Here is a 21,995-nt window from a genome sequence, read left to right as displayed (position 1 = left end):
TTGTAGTGTTGGCACTTTGCGATAAATTAGTGGGTTTTGGGTTGCAGTTTGGACACTCAGTTTCTAAAAGGTTTGCTATCACTGGTATAGGGGAATGAATGCACTTAACACAAATAGTTTAACAAAGTAGATACGAAATGTTCCAAAGGCACTCCATTTCTATTTCTTCATAACTTTTGAGCTGCAAAGGTAACTGTTACTGAATGTGTTTTGAGTTGCTTTACTCTATAAATTCAGCCAGTTCCATGGAGAAATATACAATGTTTGGACTCATCTATGATGCTCACTTAACAGGAGCTCAAGATGCCAATTTCACAAGCCATGGGCTATCACAGCAACACCAGCTGGAGAAGACCCTTCAGTAATGTGTAATAGGTGAAGAGCAAGGGCTTAGCACAGTCCTTGTGGTGTATTTTAACCTGTGAAATTGTGGGAGGTATTGCTTTAGGAGAGCAATATGTTCCTAAGCAGATGAAGAGCAAGACGCATTTCTGAGTAAAAAGTTTTACTCCAAAGACAATTGCTTTCTTCAAGGCTTCTAACCCCCTCCCCTCATGCTCAGCATAAATCTGCTATGCATATAATTAGAAAAAACTCATGTCACAGCTGATGAGGAATTAAAATTTCCAACAGCCCCCTCTACAGCTGGCAGCTGGAAGTGTTTGCTCTTTTACTACATTTTGGGATATAGAGGAAACAATACAAAAGGATGAGTAAGGCAAGAAGCTATAGCCTTGAATTTACAAGAGCCGAGAAGAAATGGCAGAGATGGGACAATTTGGAGGGCATCTTCTGCTGTTCCTGAAGGCATTTGGCCAGCTTAGTGACAACAGAGGAAGCTAGTAAAGTGGATGATACAGAGGAAATATTGGGATGTAAGTGGGCCCACTGTTTCTGTCCAGGATTTACTGTGCCTATGTATCAGCTTTCTGCAAAACAGAAACACACCCCTCCTTTTTTAAAGCCACCCAACAGTTTGTCAGCAATCTGTACCAACTGAACATATTGCTGGTAGCTCTCCCTGCTGCATTTTTGAGGTTTTTGGATGGAGGTATGGCGAGTTTCCTAAAGCCTTGGGGTAGTATCCAAAACATGCAATCTGCCAACACCAGTGATGTTGCCCTAGCAAGGATATCTCTTCAAAGTGCACCCTCAGAAAGTAGTTAGACTCTCTACCAGAAGAAAAACGAATAGGACTCTCTTCTGTGACCCGTCCTGTTCTGGAAGTGCTAGCTCCCCATATCCTTCCAACTCAACACAAAGGCAGTGTGGGATTCTTTCCATGAATTTCTCCATTGCCTTCTTATGGGCAGCTTTCACTGCAGGACCTCTAGATATTTAAAAGTAGCTTCATAGTAGGAATCAGGAAATGAATGAATTCAGACAAAAGCGAAAGCTCCCTTTTTATTGAAATGCCTTTTCCTCTGCCTTTTTTTCTGGAGTCAGGCTGTTCCATCCCCACTCAGCCTGTTACTGTTTCCTCCAGCCTTCAGTCAATTTAGAGTATTCTGTCCCTCTACTCCAGTTTATTTTTTATTTTTTAAATCATGTACCCTTGCAAACATCATGGCTACTCTTGGTTGGCTGTTAGACCTGCCTCTCATGCCTGGGTTGTGTGCTTAAGGATATTCAGTAATAATAAATGTCCAAACCTTAAATTATTAAAGCACATCTTTATTTGCAATTAAACAATTAAGATCCACAAGTAAACTATATATTTTTCTTCAAGTTTTTACCTAGACAACTATTTGTCAATCAAAATTAAATATATCCACAAAATATGCATAACAGCTTATATTTCACATAACAGAATGAAGTTACTCTTAAGACTAAAAACAATATTTGTTAAATGTTTATTTTTTTTCTTTTTCCTCTGGGGAGCTGCTGGTATATTATGTAGAATTAGTGTACCTTATTAATGGCAAGAACTCTCCTTTTACTCCAATGCAGGCAAAATACATAAGGCCCTTTTAAAACATACAGTAGCTGCAGTGATGAACTCTGAATTCTTTTCACATCATCCAGTGTTGACCAAATTCAAGTGCATGTTATTTTCAACTGAGTACAACGCTTGCTGCTTAATGTAGAGGCTCTTGGCTGAAAAACCTTTGCTTGAAAAATGCAAACACACGAGTTCAGTGACAAATCTGTTTATATGAGAACAAGCTTGTGCGAAGATGCACAATCATATTGGGCTTTCAAGATGACTACTGAGATGCTTGAAGCCAACTCACTGAGCAGCACAAGACTCAGTTAAACTGGACAATGCAAATCACAGAAAAAATGCAAACTCATTTCCACTAGCAACATTAGCAACAAAAATAAATAAATATGGTCAGTCATAGGACTATGAATATGATCCAGACACAAGATTGCATTTTATACCCTTTATATTTACACATACACTATAGCACCTGTGCCAGAACACAACAACAAAAAATACCCAACCCACATATAAATACAAAATGTCCTTTTAGAATTTGCTAGAAGAATCAGTTCACTGATTTTAGTATCCATATGAATTAATGTTAAATGTGAAGTCCAGTCCCTAATATTGGGACCTAATTGCACTGGGAAATTAGTCAAAATATTCTGATAGAGTACATATCAGAGCCTCTGCTATAAGAACTGCAACTGTTTCCCTTTGTATGTTTGTACATTATTTTTTGTATGTGCATTATCTACTCATTCCCTGCAATTTGCAAGTGAAGTACAACCAACCTATCCTGATTTACAATTTTTTAAGCAAATGCTTTTTAAAAGCATGCTAAGCAGGAATATACACAAGCTAGGATCCAAAGAGCATCTTGAGTTGTTCCCTATGATATCCCAAGTTGGGCAACAACCTATAAGGTGGCCCAAGTAGAAAGGGCAAGCTGCACTGAGGCAAGCTCTCTACGAAGCCCAGTAGATCCTAGCCATACTAGCTGTTTTACTCATAGCTAAATGTGCAAGACTGAGAATATAAACAAGAATTTATGACCAGTTAATTTTGTGAGATAATTTTATTATTGACGAGGTTCAGAATTCTAAAATCTAGCCCAGATAAAAATGCCTTGTGTATCAACAGCAGCACTGGTATAGCACTGCATTGGCATCACAGATTGAGACACAGGCATTAATTTTCAGGACTAGTAATGGAGGGTGTTAAGACAGATTTTGGATGTACCGAAATAGGTCTTAAAACAAATGGAAACAAGCTAGAAAGATAGCACACTGATAAAGCATTCATACCATCGAACAACCCCAATCAACTCTGCACAGGAATCTATTAAGCAACTCTTCAGTTTGATAGCAAATCTGTTTTGTCCAAATATTTTGTCAGTAGTAAAGCATTAGATAAAGTGCTACTATTTTGAAATTCAAGAAATTTAGAGAAAAATGAAATATTTGTAAAGTGTGTTAAATATCAAGTAATTCCACCAACAATATTGTCAGTCAAGGTCTCTGCATTTCCAAAGTATCAACTTTGTTTCTAAAGAATAATTTCCAAAGTATTAACATAGTGGTCTTCAAATCTCCCTGTACAAATAAATCATATGCCAGTAACATTTGGTTTAAGGCAATAGAAGTTCACCACAGAGCATGGTTCCTTAAATATATCTTTAATATCCTATCAACCTGATTGCAACTGATGTGGAAAAATTTAAAACCTATGGATTTTAAAATTAAATTTTCAAGCCTACAGATAGGCAATTGTCCTGCACAAAGATGATTTTCTTCTCTTTTTACTATACCATTCCAAAGATTGAGAAATAACCATTTCAGCTTTGGTTTGTATTTCTAGCTTGGCTGCAATGAGTGAATTAAAGCAAATGTAAATCTTTTTCCCGTACAGCACTTCCAGTACTTAACATACTTGTCCCTAATCAATATTCTGCTTTTGTGCACAGTAGATTTCATCAAGATGTAGCATCTGTACCCAATATCCCTCTCCTTTGAGGCATTTCAATTCAAAGTATGATCCACAGATCGCAAATCACAAGCCATTTAAGCCAACAACCTGGATCCTCCCATTTCATACCCATACTTCTTCACTGCATACTCCAAAATCCACTCTTGAGGCTTAAGGATCCTCCAGAATGGCATGGGGCATGCTGCAGGGTCTGTAGTAGGAGGGTAGTCAGCAGACACAGTGAGGCGACACTTTGTGCATGCAGAAGAGCATCACACCTGCACAAGAGTGCCTTCATATCCAAGACACTGCATTTGTGTTTAAGCCATTTCTTTCCTCATTTATTTGGAAGCAAATTCAACTGGCAGAAGGTATTCGTTTTCAATTAGGCATACTCACTAAGCCAAGTTTATAAACTAATTGTGTACACCTTTACAATCAGCTTCTAAGCACACTCAACACAGTGTAGGCTACAGTGATGGAGACTGACTATTTACAGTCATAGAATGGGAAGGGAACACATTTCACTAGATCCTCTCATCCATGTAGAGCCTTATTACAAATAGCCATGGGGCTAACAGACAAGGAGCTGTACTAACACTCTACCTTTTCACGTAATGTATTAACCAGTGCAATGTGAACTCTTCAAGTCTTTTGTCTTGTGTTCTGTCTTAATGCATAAATATTGACATTGCTAGAAGTTCAGTGTATCTGTTCATAACATGTATGGTGAAACACACATGAAGATAACTACAGCCTGGTTATCAGGCTAGAACACAGAGACACTTAGCATAATTTGCAGTATTTCTCCTTGCACAACATATGCAGACCTAAGTAATGTGTGAATCTTACTAACTACAAGTGAGGTTAAGACCAATTATGGAAAAAAAAAGCACACAGTACCAGATGCCTTCATTCCTTTCTGAGCCAAAGACTGAAGAAGGGCACTTGCACATTGGTTAATATGCTGTAGGGCTAGACAAACTACAAGACTTTCAAGAGGTTGGGGAACCATCCATTCCCAACTGCTGGCCAGAAACTTGTAGTTCTGCACCCTATCAAGCAGACCCTTTCCAATTATCTAGTGGACTTCTCTACCAAATGCAAAAGCTGCTGAGATTCCTCATGTCTCTTCCACTTCTTGGCCTCCCTGGACTGTTTGCAACAAGTGTTTCAGCTTTGTTGCTTTCCACAGCTGCTGCAGGTCTATCTGCACACTGCTTGTGGAAAGGTGCTGTCCATGTCGATTCTGCCAAAAAAAAAAAAAAAACCTCTCTCCTCAGCTCTCTTCACTTGCGTTTTGTGCCTTCTTTGATAAGAGGATGGCAACATTTCTAAACTGGTAGCTGTGGGATATTGCTATGCTGCAGGATTACTAACGACAAGATCCCTTACAAATGGAACTTATCTGTGAAATCCTGAAGTTAAATTAAAGTTGCAGCATCACTTACTTGACTTGCAATTAATGTGCTACAGTAGTTTGGACCACATGGCATAAATGTGGCAGATGCCAGGAAGGCTAATGTTTTAGCTTAACATATAGCCTAAATGTGGTTGCCCAACATTTGGGGATAGGAAATACCAATATACCAACACAAACCAATCTTTTTCCTATGCTCGCATTAATGTTGCTAGAGACATTACTGCAGCACTAGAGGTGCATATTGCATCTGAAGATTTGGAGGGACCATGCTGTAGTCTAAGTCGTATGATTAGCTGGCTTGCTTAAAGTCATATTCCTCAGAGAATGACTGACATTGTGGGTACTTCATATTTAACGTAACCCAGATGATATCCCCACCACACCCCCAAGCCACATAACTAAAAAAAAGCGAAGAAGCAATATTAACAAGTCATAGATTCCTAGATTTCTGCATTAGACAAACCTTCAAAAGTACCTTAAATAATCAGTTTTCCAGATTTAAAAAAAAACATACATCTGTAACATACATTGGCACAAAACTATTACCCTATTGCTCTTATTTACAATGAAAACAACTTGAATTAAAAAAGGAAGTGTTACAATTTTTTCTCTCCTCATCTTTTTTCTTTTTTCTTTTTTTAGCAAACAGTAAGAAAATAATTATCCATAAAATCCAACATCCATAACACTATCATTTCATGTCATTATGCCTGAAACATACATTCATGTTTTGTACAGAATGAAACACATACAAAAAATATTTTTCTTGTCTTTTTAAGCTTGATACAGATCTTCATAGCCCAATGCAAAGTAATTAACTGTATTAACTTTTAGGCCATATAAAAATATTAGTAAAAGGCTATTTATACCACAATGGAAAATGCATTTTGTGGAAATCACTTTCATGATAATGCTTTGATTTAGTATTATCCTATCTTCACCATATGTACATTTAAAGAAAATTCCTATAGCATGTTGATTAGCTGGTAACCCTGCCAAACTAATCTCTTTCAATATTTTATCATTGCTACTGACCAGTAAGCTGGTAATCAGCTTATTTTGGGGGACAGAGAGACTTTAAGGTAGCTAATGTTTGTGCCTCTATGTTGGATCAATGTACTAAATACCAAAAATATTCCCCAACAAAATACATTGTGGTATACACGTTTTTCATGGATTCAGCTTGCTTTGGCAACCTCACACAATATCAGCATTTGTAAAACTCCAGGGATATACTGTGTCATCATTATTTCTCTAATATTTCTCTTCAATAAGTTTATAAAAAGGGCAATGCTATCTCCAAAGTTTTGTTGGCAATTGTAAGACCATAAACTGTTTCATCAGCAAGAACACAATAATTAATATTTAATTCAACATATTAGAAGTGCTTATACTAATCCTGCATATAACTAACACCATGGTTTAAAACAATAATGAGAACCAAGATCCAAATCAAAAGCATGAAAACTTTTCATGTACCAAACACTTGCTGAAGCAAACATTAAAACAGACCATGAGTATGAAGTATGTTTAGCATTATTACGACTTTTAGTTATTATCTGAGTGTTACTAAGAGCAGCCACTGCAGGCTTTCTATAAAAGGGGATTTACACTGCTTACATTGCCATCCAAGGATAGCTTAGATGACTACACAGCAAAATTCTGAGCAGTGACATTGCACTTGGTCATTTGAAACTTTACTAAGTATAAAAGAAATGCATTACAACCCTTCACTTTTTTAACAGCTGCAGACCACTAAAAGCCAATTAAACTTTAAGCCCATTTAGCATTTGCTCTAATTGGTGAAACATAAAACATGTATTTCTACAAATGGGACTACTCCATTAAAATTGGGGTTTTAAGAAGCCCATTATAATCAATGGACTTAAATCATAAGTTTGGTAAGTGAAGTAATGGAGTCTCTAATATTGGTGTTCAGTTTTAACACTGGCCTAACAAGATAGTTATGTTAAACTCACCTTAAAATCCAGAAGTGAACTACCAAATATGTTTTGCAAACAAGCAAAACAGGCCAGCTGATAACATTCTTTTAAAAAACATTTCTAAAGCTTTGTTTCATTTGCAACAAAGAGTTTAAACTCACTGTGGAAAAATTATATACCATGTCTGGAAGACAAGCAGAACTCCTTCAGTCTGTGCAAAGTGTTTAATAGGGATCCCACTAGTGGAAGTTAAAAGAGACAATTTTTGCCTATTTTTCCATCTTCCTTTAGCCATTTGCACCCACCAAGTCTGGAGAAGATTGTCAGAGGATGCAAGCAGTTGCAGGGGAAGAGTAATTAGCAAAAGTTGCCTCTCTCTTCTACTGATAACAGAAGCATTCCATGAAGAGAAGTTTGTACAAGGTGGTAATAAAGTCTGCATCCATCCCCATACATATAAATTATGTAAGATACAGTTTTTAAAAACTCATTTTAAAATACTGCATATTTTCATTCTATTCTCTAAATATCTTCCTTTAAAATAACTGGGTAATTAATAAAAAGACTTTAATATAGGACAGATTTAAGTTTTCATGAAAAAGTGAATCCAAAACTTACTGTGCAAGAAGCTAGACAATTTCACTAGCTACTTGGCTTCAACTGTCCTAGAAATGTTTTAGAAAAGGAGACAAAAAACTATACATACCCCTAGAATGAATTCAGACTGTATCAATAAACCCATCTCCAATTGTATACATCCTAGTATCTTTTAAAATGAGGTACACAAACAAACAATTTCAATGCATAAAACATTTGCGGGATGAACTGATGGCATTTTAACCTTCTGTGCCACTTTTTCTCTTTTAAAGCACAGTCCAGTACAAGGATGACTTAAGAAACAGTAGATGTGGACTCAAGGGAAACGACTGTGTCAGGGAAGGCTCATCTTGGACTTGCAAGTTTAAAGCAGAGTATCAGTGCTATTAAAATTATATCCTATTCAAGTTAGAAAGTTTTTTCTCATTGTAAGGGTAAAACAGAGGAACAATTTCTGAAACAGCATACTGGCTTTTCATGTTGCTAACATTTTACCAGTTAAAAGGAATGTGTCAGGTTTTCCACTTTATTCCATAGTAGTAAACAATGATTACATATTAAAGAGATGGGGTTCTTCTGCTAGTCATAGTAGCTTGCAGGTACTTGTAGAAAGAGAAGGAATGGTATTTCTGTGACTCCCCCTCCCCACAGTACCACTCTAAGCACCAAGAGCCATATGTTAAAATGTGAACCCACTAAAAGAAATGTTATGATGATACTTCCCCCTTTAGGGCCAATACAGTGCTTTGTCATTAAGACATACACTATAAATCAAAGGCACTTAAGGGGTTAAGACAAAATGCATGTGTTCATTCCCATTAGATAATGTCATCAGATGTTTCAGTGTTAGGACAGGCTGAGAAACAGGGCTACGAGTTCAAAGGAAATGTCCCTTGTACCCCAACCTAAACAAAATGAGTGGGCCTTTATGCAGCTACTGCTGGGTTAGAACAAACTGCAGCTTTCCACTACCGATCCGGTTAGATTTTAAAAGGGCATAGGGCAAAATGTGCTGCTTCAGTAGGCAGTGTGTCTAGAGTAAATAATATTGCTAATATATCACCAAAATAAAAGGCAGCAAGGATCTTAACACAACAAATTAATTGAGCATTGGAAGAAATGGCTTGTGTGTATTGTTGCTAGAGATAGGAGTTTGAAGCCTGTTTTGTAGCAGTTCAAACAAAAGGGGACTATATGGCACTACCACAAAGTCTGGACAGTTATCCAGAATGCAGAGTTCATTCAGTCTGTGGTTTGTTTGAAGCAAAGCATGATGAGAAAGTCTTCCAACACAGAAAAATCATAGTGTTTTAAAGACCAATTTTCAGTTTCAACATAAAGTGCAATAGTGCTGAAGTTCTTCCAAGTCCTTTTCAGTTCTTCACTGTTTTCAGATAACAATTCCTGCAAGCAATGTTACAGCACAACAAGAGCAGCCAGTGTCTTCTATAGATTCTTCTGAAAGGTATATTTTGCTTCCTATTCATGCAGTGATGTCTTCAAAGGTCGAACAAGTTCTTCTTCATACACTTTCAAAATAGCCTCACAAACAAATCTGTACTGACTCTGGAAAACAGTACAGTCATTTGTAAGTTGGAGAAAAACAGAATTTTTGAAAGAACAGTAAACCATCAGAATAGCAGAATGAGAGATGTTATGTTGAACATGCTTTAGAAGTATTTGGGAAGCTTTAACATATAAACTTCTACCCACAAAATGGATGTTTAACTTCTTAATATAAATTCCTTGTTCTTTTAAATTCCAACCTTAGTAATTTAACTGACTCATTTCACACATACTCTTCAAGTTAAAGAAACAGTAATTATGCTGGAAATTAAATCAGATTGTAAGTTAACCACTGGTTAACCTGTATCCTGTTACTCAATTTTGAAAATTGTTTTCAAACTGAAAAACAGGATAAATAGGCAAAGGTCAAAAGCTGCATCCAATTACATTGCAGAAACCCCATTTCCATCTGTGTGCAAATGTCAAATCCAACACTTAGATTTCACTTACACAAGCCATTCCACAACTGGTTGTACTAGATAAGTCTTTCCCTACCTGCTGCTCTCCAGATGCTTTGGAGTCCTCCCTGAACATTGTGTATGCTAGTTGGGGCTGATAGGAATTGAAGTCCAAAGCATTTGAAGGTCAGAAGATGGTGAAAGGCTGTAACAGCCCTTCCACAAACTGTTGCATAACTCATTACAACTTGGTTAGGCTAGGTGTTGCTTGTGCTAATTGTACTAGTCCTACTAGCTCTCATGTAACTGCTAGTGAAAACAATGCCAGCTCTTGTGCTTTTCCACGATGTAGCCTAAAGGGCCTCTCACAACTTTCAGTACACTCTGCAAAAGTAATTTTAAGAGTAGATTTTTAAGTATAAGAGAGTGGAATGCCTAGACATCTGATTCAAAATCTTTTTCTGAACCACAGAAATTGAAAATTAGTACGATGCCACCTTGTGGACAATGTGTGGAAATGTAACATTTTGGAAGACAAAATGGAACACTTAAGACAGTAAGATTTCCTGTGTTTTAAGTTCCTTCTTAAACTTAACAGTCTTCTTCCTTCATCACAGCACACACTACCATACAGCTAAGTGCTTGCTCTGAATTCAGCATGTGCACTCTGATTCAGAGAAAGATATATGCATTTTCACAGCACACTTTTGGAGCACCTGCTATTGTGGTTACTGTGGTTTTCTGAAAGTTCTCAAGAAACCACAAAAGAAATGCAAATTTAATAGCTGGGCAGCAAATGGAAGGAAAATTTGTGCACCTGCAAAAATTGCTTTGTATAGGAGCTTTGAGAAAGCAGGAGTTAATATTTCTGTGTTTGGAAGAGGATGGAGACTCAGGGAAGCATTGAAAAAGTGGAGGTCACTGAGAATAGTCAATTCAATGCTTAATTTTGAGGGAATTACATTGCTAATGGGAAAATATTGTCCCCTCTTCCCTTTTGCCACTTTATTGCCTTCTTCCAGTGCTTTTCCACTGATTAATTGGTAATGAGAAACTCTGAAAACTGTGCACAAATTAATCTATATGCAGTCCTGCCTTGTCAATCTATTACTTACTCCATTTTGCAGCTCCTTTTGGCAGCTGGAACTGACAAGGCTAAACTTGAACAGGCAAAGCTACATTTATCAGAAAGCCAGAAGAGTGTGCTTGCAAAAGACTAAAAATAAGTAATAAAAACACAAATACCATTGTGCAATGTTTAGAACCTACACTAAAAAAGAAAAAGTGATGAACCAGTGATGGCCATTCCAAAGTGTCACTTGGATATCAGTGGAGGAGCAATCATGGGTGAGATCAGAGTAGCAATTTTACCAAATGGCTCACTAGCTGATACTTGCAACCCATAATGATACTGCTGTCCCAGGTTCAGCTGACACAACAACCTCTAGAACAAGCATAGATTGTCAGGGTGACTTGTTGAAAAAAAGCCACCCTGCAGGAAGTAGTATAGGTTCAAACAATAAGACAACCCACTGTGGCTAATTACCTGAGTTGGGTATGAACCAGTCCACTATAAAGGAGCATAGGGTGCATTTTTCAAACCAATAGGCTGGCTTTCAATCTCTCATGGGTTCAAGTATTAGTGCACTAAAAATTACTGTCCCATGTTAAATGTTACATTCAACATATAAATAAAATCCTGTACCCACTCATGCTGCAATGATATAAAACCATTCAAATAAACAGCCTGAGCATGAGTGTTACTGGAAAAAAATATCCTACTGTATTATCCATGACTTACAGGAGTTTGGATCATCATGGCCCTTTGATCTCTCATGGTTCTCACAATATCCAAAGGATAAACAGGCTGATTGCACTCAATAAGACACATAGCTGTTTCCATAGTGATAAGAACTCCTGTTCGTCCAATTCCAGCACTGCGAAATAACAGAAGTGTACAATATTTATCATATTACCTTTTTAAAAGTACTTAAATATGTACATAATGTACCTAAGACAAACTTGAAAATAATTTGAGTCACCTAAGATTTCAACTCTCTGGAAATAAGAACTGCAAAGACTTAATTCCTGCAGGAAAATACAATTTACAGGAAATCAGCAAATGTTTTGCCTAATAGAATCTGCAATACATTTTCTCAACATGTTCAGTATAATACAGCTCCCCACCCATCTCTCTCTCTTAAGCATTAAGCCAAAAAGACTGAATTTGCCACAAGGGTCACTGTAAATATGGTTTGTAGGCCTCGTTTCTTAGAACATAGGTAACCTTTTTATGTTTTGCTAAGATTGCTTTGAAAAATATTTTTGCTCTTTACCAAAGAAGTGTTTGAAAGTTTTGAACATATTTGCTGTCACTATAAAATTTAAACACCTATACATTATTTTAGGTTTGGCATATTGTTAAGTATATTGCTTTGGGAAATGCTAACATTCCTGTTTATATATAGCCATATTCCATGATATGGCAGTTTTGGAAATGTTGCTGTGCACTCATAGCAATCATATTTTCAGGATTCAATCTGCCACTCAGAACAATAACAGTTTTAAACAACAATGATACTGTTTTGAGAACTCCATGAGCATATAATTTTATGACAGCTATTGTAACCAGGCATGCTGCTGCTGGCAAGTATGTATTACTCATCAATGTTAATACTGCTGAGGTAAGAAAAAGGTCCAAATGACACAAATACAAGGAATGTAGATCTGAAAGTGGTATATGAGAAAACATGGTTAAAATGTTTAGACAAATTAACTTCACAGGAAATATCTGAATTTGCTTTCTAGAAGTTTATGGAAACAAAGGTTTATGAAATAACCATTTTCAATTCTAATCTTTTCTATATTATATAGCAATGGCTTTTCCCACTAAAGAGGCATTTTCTTCCATGTCAAAAGTAACAGATTCAATGGAAAACAAATGATCAAATACTGGTTATTCAGTAGTAGACCATTTGTCTCCACACCTTGTCCCTAGAGTTAATGTGTGTAGGATACTTAGGTATCTTAGGAGATTTATTTTACAAGGTCCTAATGGAACTAGTTTCTAAAAGAGATTTGTAAAATGAATTACTTTTAAAATATATTACAAAATATAATTTAATCTAGGTAATCTATAGGCATTCAGTTTTCTTGTAGGATTTTTGAAATATGTTCTACTAAAAGAAGTTCCACATTCTCAATGTGCCAATCATGGTGGTGAGGAGCATCTTGGTTATCATCCCGTCTTCACATAACTGCCTTGTTGTGCTACAACCCATACTCCATCCTGGAAGCCTGCCTATTTATTTTTACCACCCAAAAACAAAAGCTCTCTGTTGTTCATGTTGATTGGCTTCCATTGCCAAACACTCTGTTTTGTGACTCGCAAGGGAACCCTTTTTCTCTAATCTGGTCTTAGCACAATAAACCAGTATCCTCTCTGGGTGCTGACATTACTACAGTCAACTATATCAAAATTTTAATAGACCACAAACACAATCTCTAACACACACACACACACACACACGCACACACACAATCTGGGGTTCTGACTTTTACCACCTCTGTGCCTCCAGTGACAATGTTACATGAGTAAGGTCCATTGCATGAGCAAGAGGAAGCTAACACTTCCCTGAACAATCCCAAAGATTACCCAAGATACTTGTTTCCAAATCATGACCATTCAATTAAAGTCTCTTCTGTGAGTTCCATTGACCCATTTCATTCAGAAATGAGAGTACTGTCACTACTGTAATCATGTTAACAATAAACATGCTTATGTTGCCCTATAGCTAAAAGTCTCTGGGCAGATTATCAAAGAATAAAACCTTTAAAATAACCATTTACATGCAATTTTAAAAAATTATCAACAATAAAAATTTGAAGAATGCTTAAACCTTTATACTCCATCAAATGCCTGGAACTAGAGGAAAGTCTTAAACTGGCACTAGAAGAAGAATATTGTTAACAGCTGGCCCTCACTGCCTCCAATATTGGTTAATTTCTGGTTTCTTTAGGAAGCACTAGCTTTCCGTTGCACAAGCAATGGATCCTGCTGGCCCATAGACAGCACTGGATATGGTCCCTACCAGTTTGCCGAATAAAGAGTAACTTGCTGGAATTAGTGCACTGAGCACATATGTGAGTTCAAAATGTGTCTATATTTCAATTTAAAATGAAAACACTCGTTACATACATTTGGGATTTCAGATAGGTCTCAATTAGGGCAGATAATGAATCCCACATTAGGGTCGTTACATTATTCAAATTCACAATATTCAAAGTTATAATTTTATGTAGAATATGGTAATTGGTTCCAGCTCAATGGAAGTAGTTTTAAACATTTTCATTGCCTAAGTTTTTATATCTTAACAAAATATTGCCGTAAAAGATAAAAAGAATATACTTATAATTTTAATTTACTGTTAATAAAGACACAGAGTGGTTATAGAAAGCATCCCTGTTATACACACTACTGTACTAGACATTTTGCACAGAGTGATATAACACCAATGTAGAATTTACATGGCCTAGAAAACTGTTGAATATAAATTGATATAGTTAAAATAAAGTTGCGTTAATGGCACACTTCTCATTTGTGTGACAAACTGTCACAAGGATAAAACTGGCCTCTTGTTTCTGTCTGAATCACTTTATTTTAATGCTTCCTTATCTACAATTCAGAAGCTTCTCTGTAATCACACATGCACAAGATGACAGTTATCAAGGCTTTCCCTATCATTATTTGCTTAGTACTATGACAAGGATGGAGTGGAAACTAGCATAAACAAAGCACTGAATGGAGACAGGTAGAGCGACACAGGTAAAGCATTTAAAACCTTAAGAGTCACCCAGTAACTTCAACTGTGCATGCACTAGCCTTGCCTTAACTGATGTCATTGTACAATTTTCACTAAATTGAATATCACATTATTCAAACTCTCATTAATCATTACCCAGCTGTATTACTTCATTTATGGTATTTCATTTTAGTTTGCTATAGAAATATTGCACACTTTAGTAATAAGTTAATTTACATTTTTGTCCAGTGGATGGCATCAATGTACAGCTCAAATACCATTTATCATTAGCAACAAGGAAACAAATTAAGCAGAAAATCATCTGCCAAAGGGAGGACAATTAATCTATGAGCTTCCATAAATCAATTCCTGCTATTATGTCAAGGGTACGCAGTGCAGTGTCTGTGGGTGCTAATGTGCCCTAAGTAACCCCCTTTTTACAATATTTATTTTAGAAGCAGTTTTGTATTTTATTTTCAGTTGGAGTTGCTTCAAAGGGAAGTGGTAGCAACTAGTTGAAGCCATCTTAACTCTTTGTGTATGCATCTGGATAGAGTACTATATCTGGCTCTGGGCTACTAGGGTGGTATGTAAATGCAAATAATAAATAAACAACAACCACAACAACTTGTCCGTTTTGAGCAGTTATATCCACCCATGACAGCTATTTTTAGATGCACCCAGGGCAGGTTCTCACTTTCCAAATCCCTATGGTTCCCTTCCCTCTCCCTCTCATGCTTTACTGAAAGGCTGTGCAATTCCCTATAACAGATTTCAAGGAGGGCATACAAATTTGTGGGGAGAAGGAGAAATCTCCCTCTGCTCTATTGACAGCAGTGCAGTGCATTATTGCTACATATATTACTAGCAGACATTTCTCTTTAAAGTAGCCAAGCCATTTCCTTTTTAGCCTCATAGCTCGCATACATGATTAGCACAGCTATTTGAATAAGCTTCCTTCCTCAGTTCTGTCTTGTTAAATGTACTGACAGATGTCATACTTCATAGCTATATTAGCTCAGTTTCAAAAACACTGAAGAAAAAAAGCAAGTAACAGTTACTTTTAATATAAACATAAGAATATTATTTGTATTTGAAAATGAATGACACTACGAAGTGAAATAATGTCATCAATTTAAAAACTTGGGAAAGGCATTACACTGAGTGGTCACTTATGAACTAAATACCTGCAGTGAACAACAACAGGTTCTTCTCTGCCAGCTCTTTTTTTTCGGACAAGACATACAAAATCCAAGAAATCACTGGAATCATCAGGAACCCCATGATCAGGCCATGCTACATACTGGATTTGAGTGAGCTGACGGTTCTCATTTTTCTAGTAAGACAAAATTTGGTCAAATGTAATTGAATATTTCAGTGTTTTCCTATAATATGTTTAATGTCTAAAGTCAAACCTACCTCAGTATTACATTTTTTTTCTTTTCATATGTTACAAAATCAACATTCAGATGTTTCTTGTCAGTTAAATGAAATACAAAACCATTAATTGGAAGGTGAGATAAGGATTATGTGCTTATATGGACAATGGATTTTTAAAATAAACTCCACTGATTTGGGGTTAAATCTGAAATAATATTTTAAAGGTACCCTTTGAAAATTCCAAACAGGTAAGATGCTATCTTATTGAGCCCTCTTAGGTGAATGCAATACCATACAGGATTTTGAGTTTTATAAGCACAAGACAAACGACTGTTTCCCTTGAGAAAACGTACTATCCTACCATTTTGTGTATGTACAATCGTCTTTATGTTTCCATAATGTTATGTGGGGAAACAGTAATTTGAAAAAGGCAGCATTCATAACTCTATGAAGATAAAACATGAGGTAAAACTCAAACTTTTCTTATAAACAATGCTATGATTTCCTTAAACAATATACATTGCAGACTGTTAATTAATGTACATGCTTACTGATGGTGGCAGGTTCAATACTTTGGATCTAACTACAGAATGTGATTATACTTTTATCTTTATAATATTACATTTTTGTTGAACAAAAGGTAACAAACGATGGTGATATTTCAGCTTTCCAAGGAGACTAAAAAAGACAATCAAGAAAATGATATGCTAATATTTTACAATGAGATGCTTTCAGTTTTAGGGTTTTATTATTGTAGGCAGTTGTTGCTCACCTCCAAGTTAGACAGTGTCATCTCTCTGAAGACATAAGCAGGATTTCCTTCTTCTGAATGACAAGTGATCTGGAAATTCCCATATGAGGAGCTTCCACTGGGCTCAGGCCAGTACTGATGGCATTTTACCTAAAGTCAGCAAGATATTAAAAAAGGCAAAGTTTTCCCTTGATGAGAAGTCCAGTCATGCCTGACTCTAGGGGGCGGTGCTCATCTTCGTTTCCTAGCCGAGGGAGCCAGCGTTTGTCCAGACAGTTTCTGTGGTCATGTGACCGGCATGACTAACCACCAAAGTGCACGGAACGCTGTTACCTGCCCACCAAAGTGGTACCTTTTTATCTACTTGCATTTGCATGCTTTCGAACTGCAAGGTTGGTAGGAGCTGGGACGGAGCAATGGGAACTCACTCTGTTGTGCAGATTCGAACCGGCGACCTTTCGATCAACCAGCCCAGCAGCACAGTGGTTTAAACCACTGCGCCACCTGCAGTCCCTAAGCAAGATATTACAAAAGTTTAAATTTGAACTTAAGTTTCAAAAGCAGCATTTTGCTCCAGATTTCTTTTAACTATACTTCCAATTACTTCCAAGATAAGCCATATACTCTTGTCTTACCATTGAAAGCCAATAATTGCTTGCACAAGTGTATCAAGCAAACAGTCAAACAACTAACTGACAAGTCAGTAAATTTGAACAGATTTCTATTAGATTATGATACTGCTTTTTCCTCATAATATACTGCAGAAGATACTGCAAGTACATTCGGCTCAAACAAGCTGCAAGGGGCTGCTAATTTAAAATTATAAGCAATTATACTGTTGAATACATAGGAAAATATCCAAAGAATCCAAATATTTTAACAGTATAGGAATACAAATACAACTTGAAATAAAGTTAGCATTGGATGTTCTAGTTGTTTTAAGAAATAAAACTATAGAGGAACTTACCCTGCCCCGTTCCACTTGAGTGGTTAACATAACCACCATAGACGAGCCTTGCTCCCAAGTCATCTGCCAAAAATCAGGGCAAGTGTTGGGTAAAGGGCCTTGGCAGGCAATGTATTTATTTATTATACTGGAAGAAGGGATTTCCATCTAAAAATAAAAAAGAACTGATGAATGTGTTAGTAGTTTCACAACTGTGTACTCTTTGGTAGATCAAGTTCAGTTTCAAAGACAGCTAGAAAATAGATAGATGAGAGCTAGAAATATTGCACAATTAACTGTCAAAGATTGCAATAAAATATGTTACCAAACATCCAGATCATTCCTTCCCTGACTCCTGCAAGAAGTGATATATAATAATTGACTATTGCTGGTCTTCTCTGTTTGGGGCACAACAACTGAACACTAGCATCTTTTTAAATCCAGAATGTACAATATTTTCGGTCCTGAGGACTTCATAAAAGATCAGCAGACATGTACATAGAAGACGCGGCTTTAAAGTTGACCCCATCTCAGTAGTCCTGCAGCAAGATCATGGGGCTAGGCAGGACACTGTTGAGTTTCCCCCTCCCTGCAAGACTGACATTATCTGTGGCAGTGATGAAAAACAATGAGAGCTTCTTCAGGTCATCAGGAGGAGGAGGATCTGGCACAAGTAACAGGCACTACTGCTTCTGGGTTGCTGAAGGAGAAGGAGACATTGATGTGTACAGGGGTTGCATGCAGCCCAAGGACTTGCATTCTGGTGTTAAATGAAGGTGTATCAAAAGGTTTAACTTCTGGAAAAATTCTCACAGAAACCAGACATACAACTATATGGGCAGAATTCTCTCCACTTATAACTGTAGTAACCTACAGCAAACCATAACATACTGAAACAGCTTCACCTAACATTAGGTACATCTTTTTGTATCTTTTAAATCTAAAAGGCTAATATGCAAATATGAAATAACAAATTAAGAGGAAGGAAAACTGTCAACTCACATTTATATAATTTGCATTGATGTAATCATCATTACTCTTTAAAATGACCCGTGTAGCATCATCTGAAAAAAAGGTAATAAAAACAACTATTAGTTTCTAAACAGCAATTAATGAACTGTGTAAACTTGCATACACTGAAGCACTTACAAGGCGAAATGTCTCTGTATCTATTTTTGGAAATGTTTTGAGGTAATTTGGCACAAGACATCGTCATCCCAGGCTTCTTCCTGTAAAGTTGCTAAATAGAAACAAACATGTCAGATAGTAACAAGCAAAGTATGACTAATAATGAAAGACTGAATACAAGCAAGACAATTGAACATCATTTATTTTTTCTTGATTGCAAGCATGTTGCTAAAGGTAAAAATGCCATACTTTTACTTTGGCAGCTGTTTTCAAGAAATTGAAATTAGCACTGAAATTTGCAACAAATATACCATCTGAAAGTTTAAAAGAGAAGTAATGGCATAGCATTTGCATTAAGGCCAAGAGTCATGAACAAAAAGGCAATGTGGAACAACTTATTGGTAATTCTTCCTGGTGTCTAATCTAAATCTAGTTTCTTCTAACTTGAATCCATTATTCCGTGTCCTGTAGTCCAAAATGAATGAGAAGCAATCTTGTCCTTCCTCTTTGTGACAGCCTTTCAGGTACTTGTACAGTGCTATTGTATCATCCTTCAATCTTCTCTTATTGAGACTGAACATGCCTAGTTCTTGCAACCTTTTCTCAATGGGCTTTGCCTTCAGTCCCTGAATCATCATTTTTACTCTTTCTAGCTTTTCTGCATCTTTTAAAAACGTAGGCGTCCAGAACTGGACACAGTACTCCAGGTGAGATCTGACTAATGCTGAGTATAATGCAACGAGTACTTCACATATTTTGGAAGTGCTGCTTCCGTTAATGCAGGCCAAAATAGTGTGAATGACTGAAGGTTTTTTCACTATTCCTTTTACATATATGCCATTAAGAATAGCAACTTTCATATTAAGTGGGATTGCAAAGATGTAACAGGGTGCTAATCCACTAAAAAAAAAAAACCCCAAAAGAACAGAACCTATCTATGTTCCAATTTCTATTGAGGACCTGGTCCAAAATATGATAATCAAGTACACTAAATCGCTTCATTTAGTCATCTTCAATCATCTTTACCTCCATTAATTTAGTACAAAATAAAATAAAGAGATGCATGATTCCATTTTGAAGGTTCAAAAAGCTGGATGCGTACTAAGAATGAGGGCTAGGGAGTTGTAAAAAAGAGGTAAATTAAGCAGGCAAGCAAGGAAGAAGATTAGGATGCATAGGGTGAAAGACAGCAGAGCAGAAGGCAGACAGATGTAGGCTTGGAAGTGGGAATCAGAAAGAACTGGAGGACTGGGCACCTTGAAGGAGACAGGGAGCTTGGAAAGTGGAAGCCTTAGATGGGAATGCAGAGCTGGCTCTGCCCCACTCTCTTTTGCAGTGTTCACTGTGATTATTTTAGATTACAACTCCCAGAAACTCTGACCACTGGCCATAGTGGCTGGCACTAGTGAGGCCTCTGATCTCACATGCTAAGAGGAAGAAACTGTGATAGCAGTCTAGGGACTCCCACGTTGTGCCACTTCTCAATGCACAAAGCAGAAGCCACATTACACATGCACACATAAAACTACAATATAGCAAATGCCTGGAAAAAGGCCTCTTCCCCAGATTATTTACTTTTCCTCTGGAGAAAATTCCCCCCACCATCATGTAATTAGGCACCAATTGAATTTTTTCCCCCTAACTTTAATTGGAATGGGCCAAATTTCAGGATGGATCACCATTTATGGGTAGGGGCAGGTTAGCTCTTTTCTTCTCAGGTGTGCCCTCACTGAATATGACAATTAAGGTTGCGGAAAAAGACCTTTCTGTTGACATGCACAGATTCTTTAGGAGCCCTAGAAACAGATTCTAGGTGTGGGTTCCATGGGCCCATTAATATAAACACACCATCTGAAACAGAGTTTGAAGACATTAAGATCTTGAAAAGTGGGAATGGAATTTTTCTTTCCCCATTCTGCTTACAAATGCTAGACTGACAGGACATGGATTATGCACATAATCTCCAAGAAATGCTGTGTGTGTGTGTACTGACGCATCATTTCCAACTATGGTGAACCTATGAATGAAAGCACTCCAAAATATCCTGTCCATGACAGCCCTGCCCAACTCCTCCAAGTTCAAGGCTGTGGCCTCCTTGTCCATTTCATATTTGGTCTTTTCTCTCATCTCCTGCCTTGGACTTTCCCTAACAGAATTGTCTTCTCCAATGAGTCTTGCTTTCATGTCTGCAGTATGACTGCTTCAGTTTGACATTTTTGTTTGTAGGGAAAACTCTGGCTAGATTTGATCTAGGACCTATTTGTTTATCTTTTGATCAGATGCATATTTCAAATACATATATTTATATTTGTCAGCTTTAATGCCCATTTAGTGTGACTGGGAATACAATAGTATGGTGATCCTGACCTTGGTCTCCAGTCAAACACTCTTACACTTGATGATCTTTTCTAGAAATACATTACTTACATCAAACTGAGCTAGCACAGTTCCAGTGATAAGCCCCTCTGCCAGCTGAAACATTGATTCCCTTAGAGCATTGTCATCCTGGTGGATTCCATCTAGTGGAGACTTCTCAGGGATGTACTGGAAGTCTGGTTCATTCTCCAGCTTTTCTTCTACCACATCATAAACAGCTAAAATTAACCAAAAGCAGCATGATTACTGAAGAGGTAAATTGTATTACTGTCAACAGCTACTAGATTGAAAATTTATCCAAAGACAATAGCAAATACATTCTTTGTAAACAAACATCTTTAGAGGGATTTTTTTTAAATCTGACAATTATAGGATAATTGTTCTTACAGTTAATGTTGCAATTACTGTGGAGATGGCTGAAATTGTAAGCGTTCCTATTTCCCTATGAATTAACTGTTGCAATCTCTTTGGAGTCTTCCATGGGAAATGTCCAGATTGCCCAATGTCACCTGGCCAGCAAAAGCCAGATGAAGCATCATCTGGTCCTCCCATTCAGAAGTGCTCCCCACCTCTGTAACATGTAATTTACATGTTACTTTTCAAATGGCTTTTAACTGATTCTGTTCTGTATAAAAAGATGCTTTCTGTACTGATGACACTTTTTTAAAAGATAGGCTTCCAAACAAATTATATTGTTCCTTAGAGCTGATGAATCTTCCAAGGCCATATTTAGGGGACATGTTAAGGGGCTGAAGCAGGGAATAAGGAAAGGAAACTGTTTTGCCATTGC

General features: G+C 37.0%; 1 protein-coding gene across 4 annotated transcripts in view; it reads right to left on the bottom strand.

Annotated features, from left to right (window-relative positions):
* Positions 1–1,653: 1,653 nt before the first annotated feature.
* PTPN4 (protein tyrosine phosphatase non-receptor type 4) overlaps positions 1,654–21,995 on the bottom strand; it is a 111,963-nt gene continuing 91,621 nt past the window's right edge. For all 4 annotated transcript variants that reach the window (XM_044437998.1, XM_044437999.1, XM_044438000.1 and 1 more), the window contains 8 exons: positions 21,257–21,423; positions 18,851–18,941; positions 18,704–18,765; positions 17,723–17,869; positions 16,777–16,905; positions 15,812–15,960; positions 11,624–11,759; positions 1,654–9,424 (listed from right to left, as the gene is read on the bottom strand). In XM_044437998.1, the coding sequence (XP_044293933.1) occupies positions 9,338–9,424; positions 11,624–11,759; positions 15,812–15,960; positions 16,777–16,905; positions 17,723–17,869; positions 18,704–18,765; positions 18,851–18,941; positions 21,257–21,423 (968 nt within the window). In that variant the 3' untranslated portion in view covers positions 1,654–9,337. The remainder of the gene's footprint in view (positions 9,425–11,623; positions 11,760–15,811; positions 15,961–16,776; positions 16,906–17,722; positions 17,870–18,703; positions 18,766–18,850; positions 18,942–21,256; positions 21,424–21,995) is intronic.

Source organism: Varanus komodoensis, unplaced genomic scaffold, assembly GCF_004798865.1.
Source record: "Varanus komodoensis strain SLA01 unplaced genomic scaffold, ASM479886v1 scaffold32, whole genome shotgun sequence".
NCBI classification, from domain to species: domain Eukaryota; kingdom Metazoa; phylum Chordata; class Lepidosauria; order Squamata; family Varanidae; genus Varanus; species Varanus komodoensis.
The sequence above is the reverse complement of the archived record's forward strand: the minus strand, read 5'-3'. Positions and strand labels throughout refer to the sequence as shown.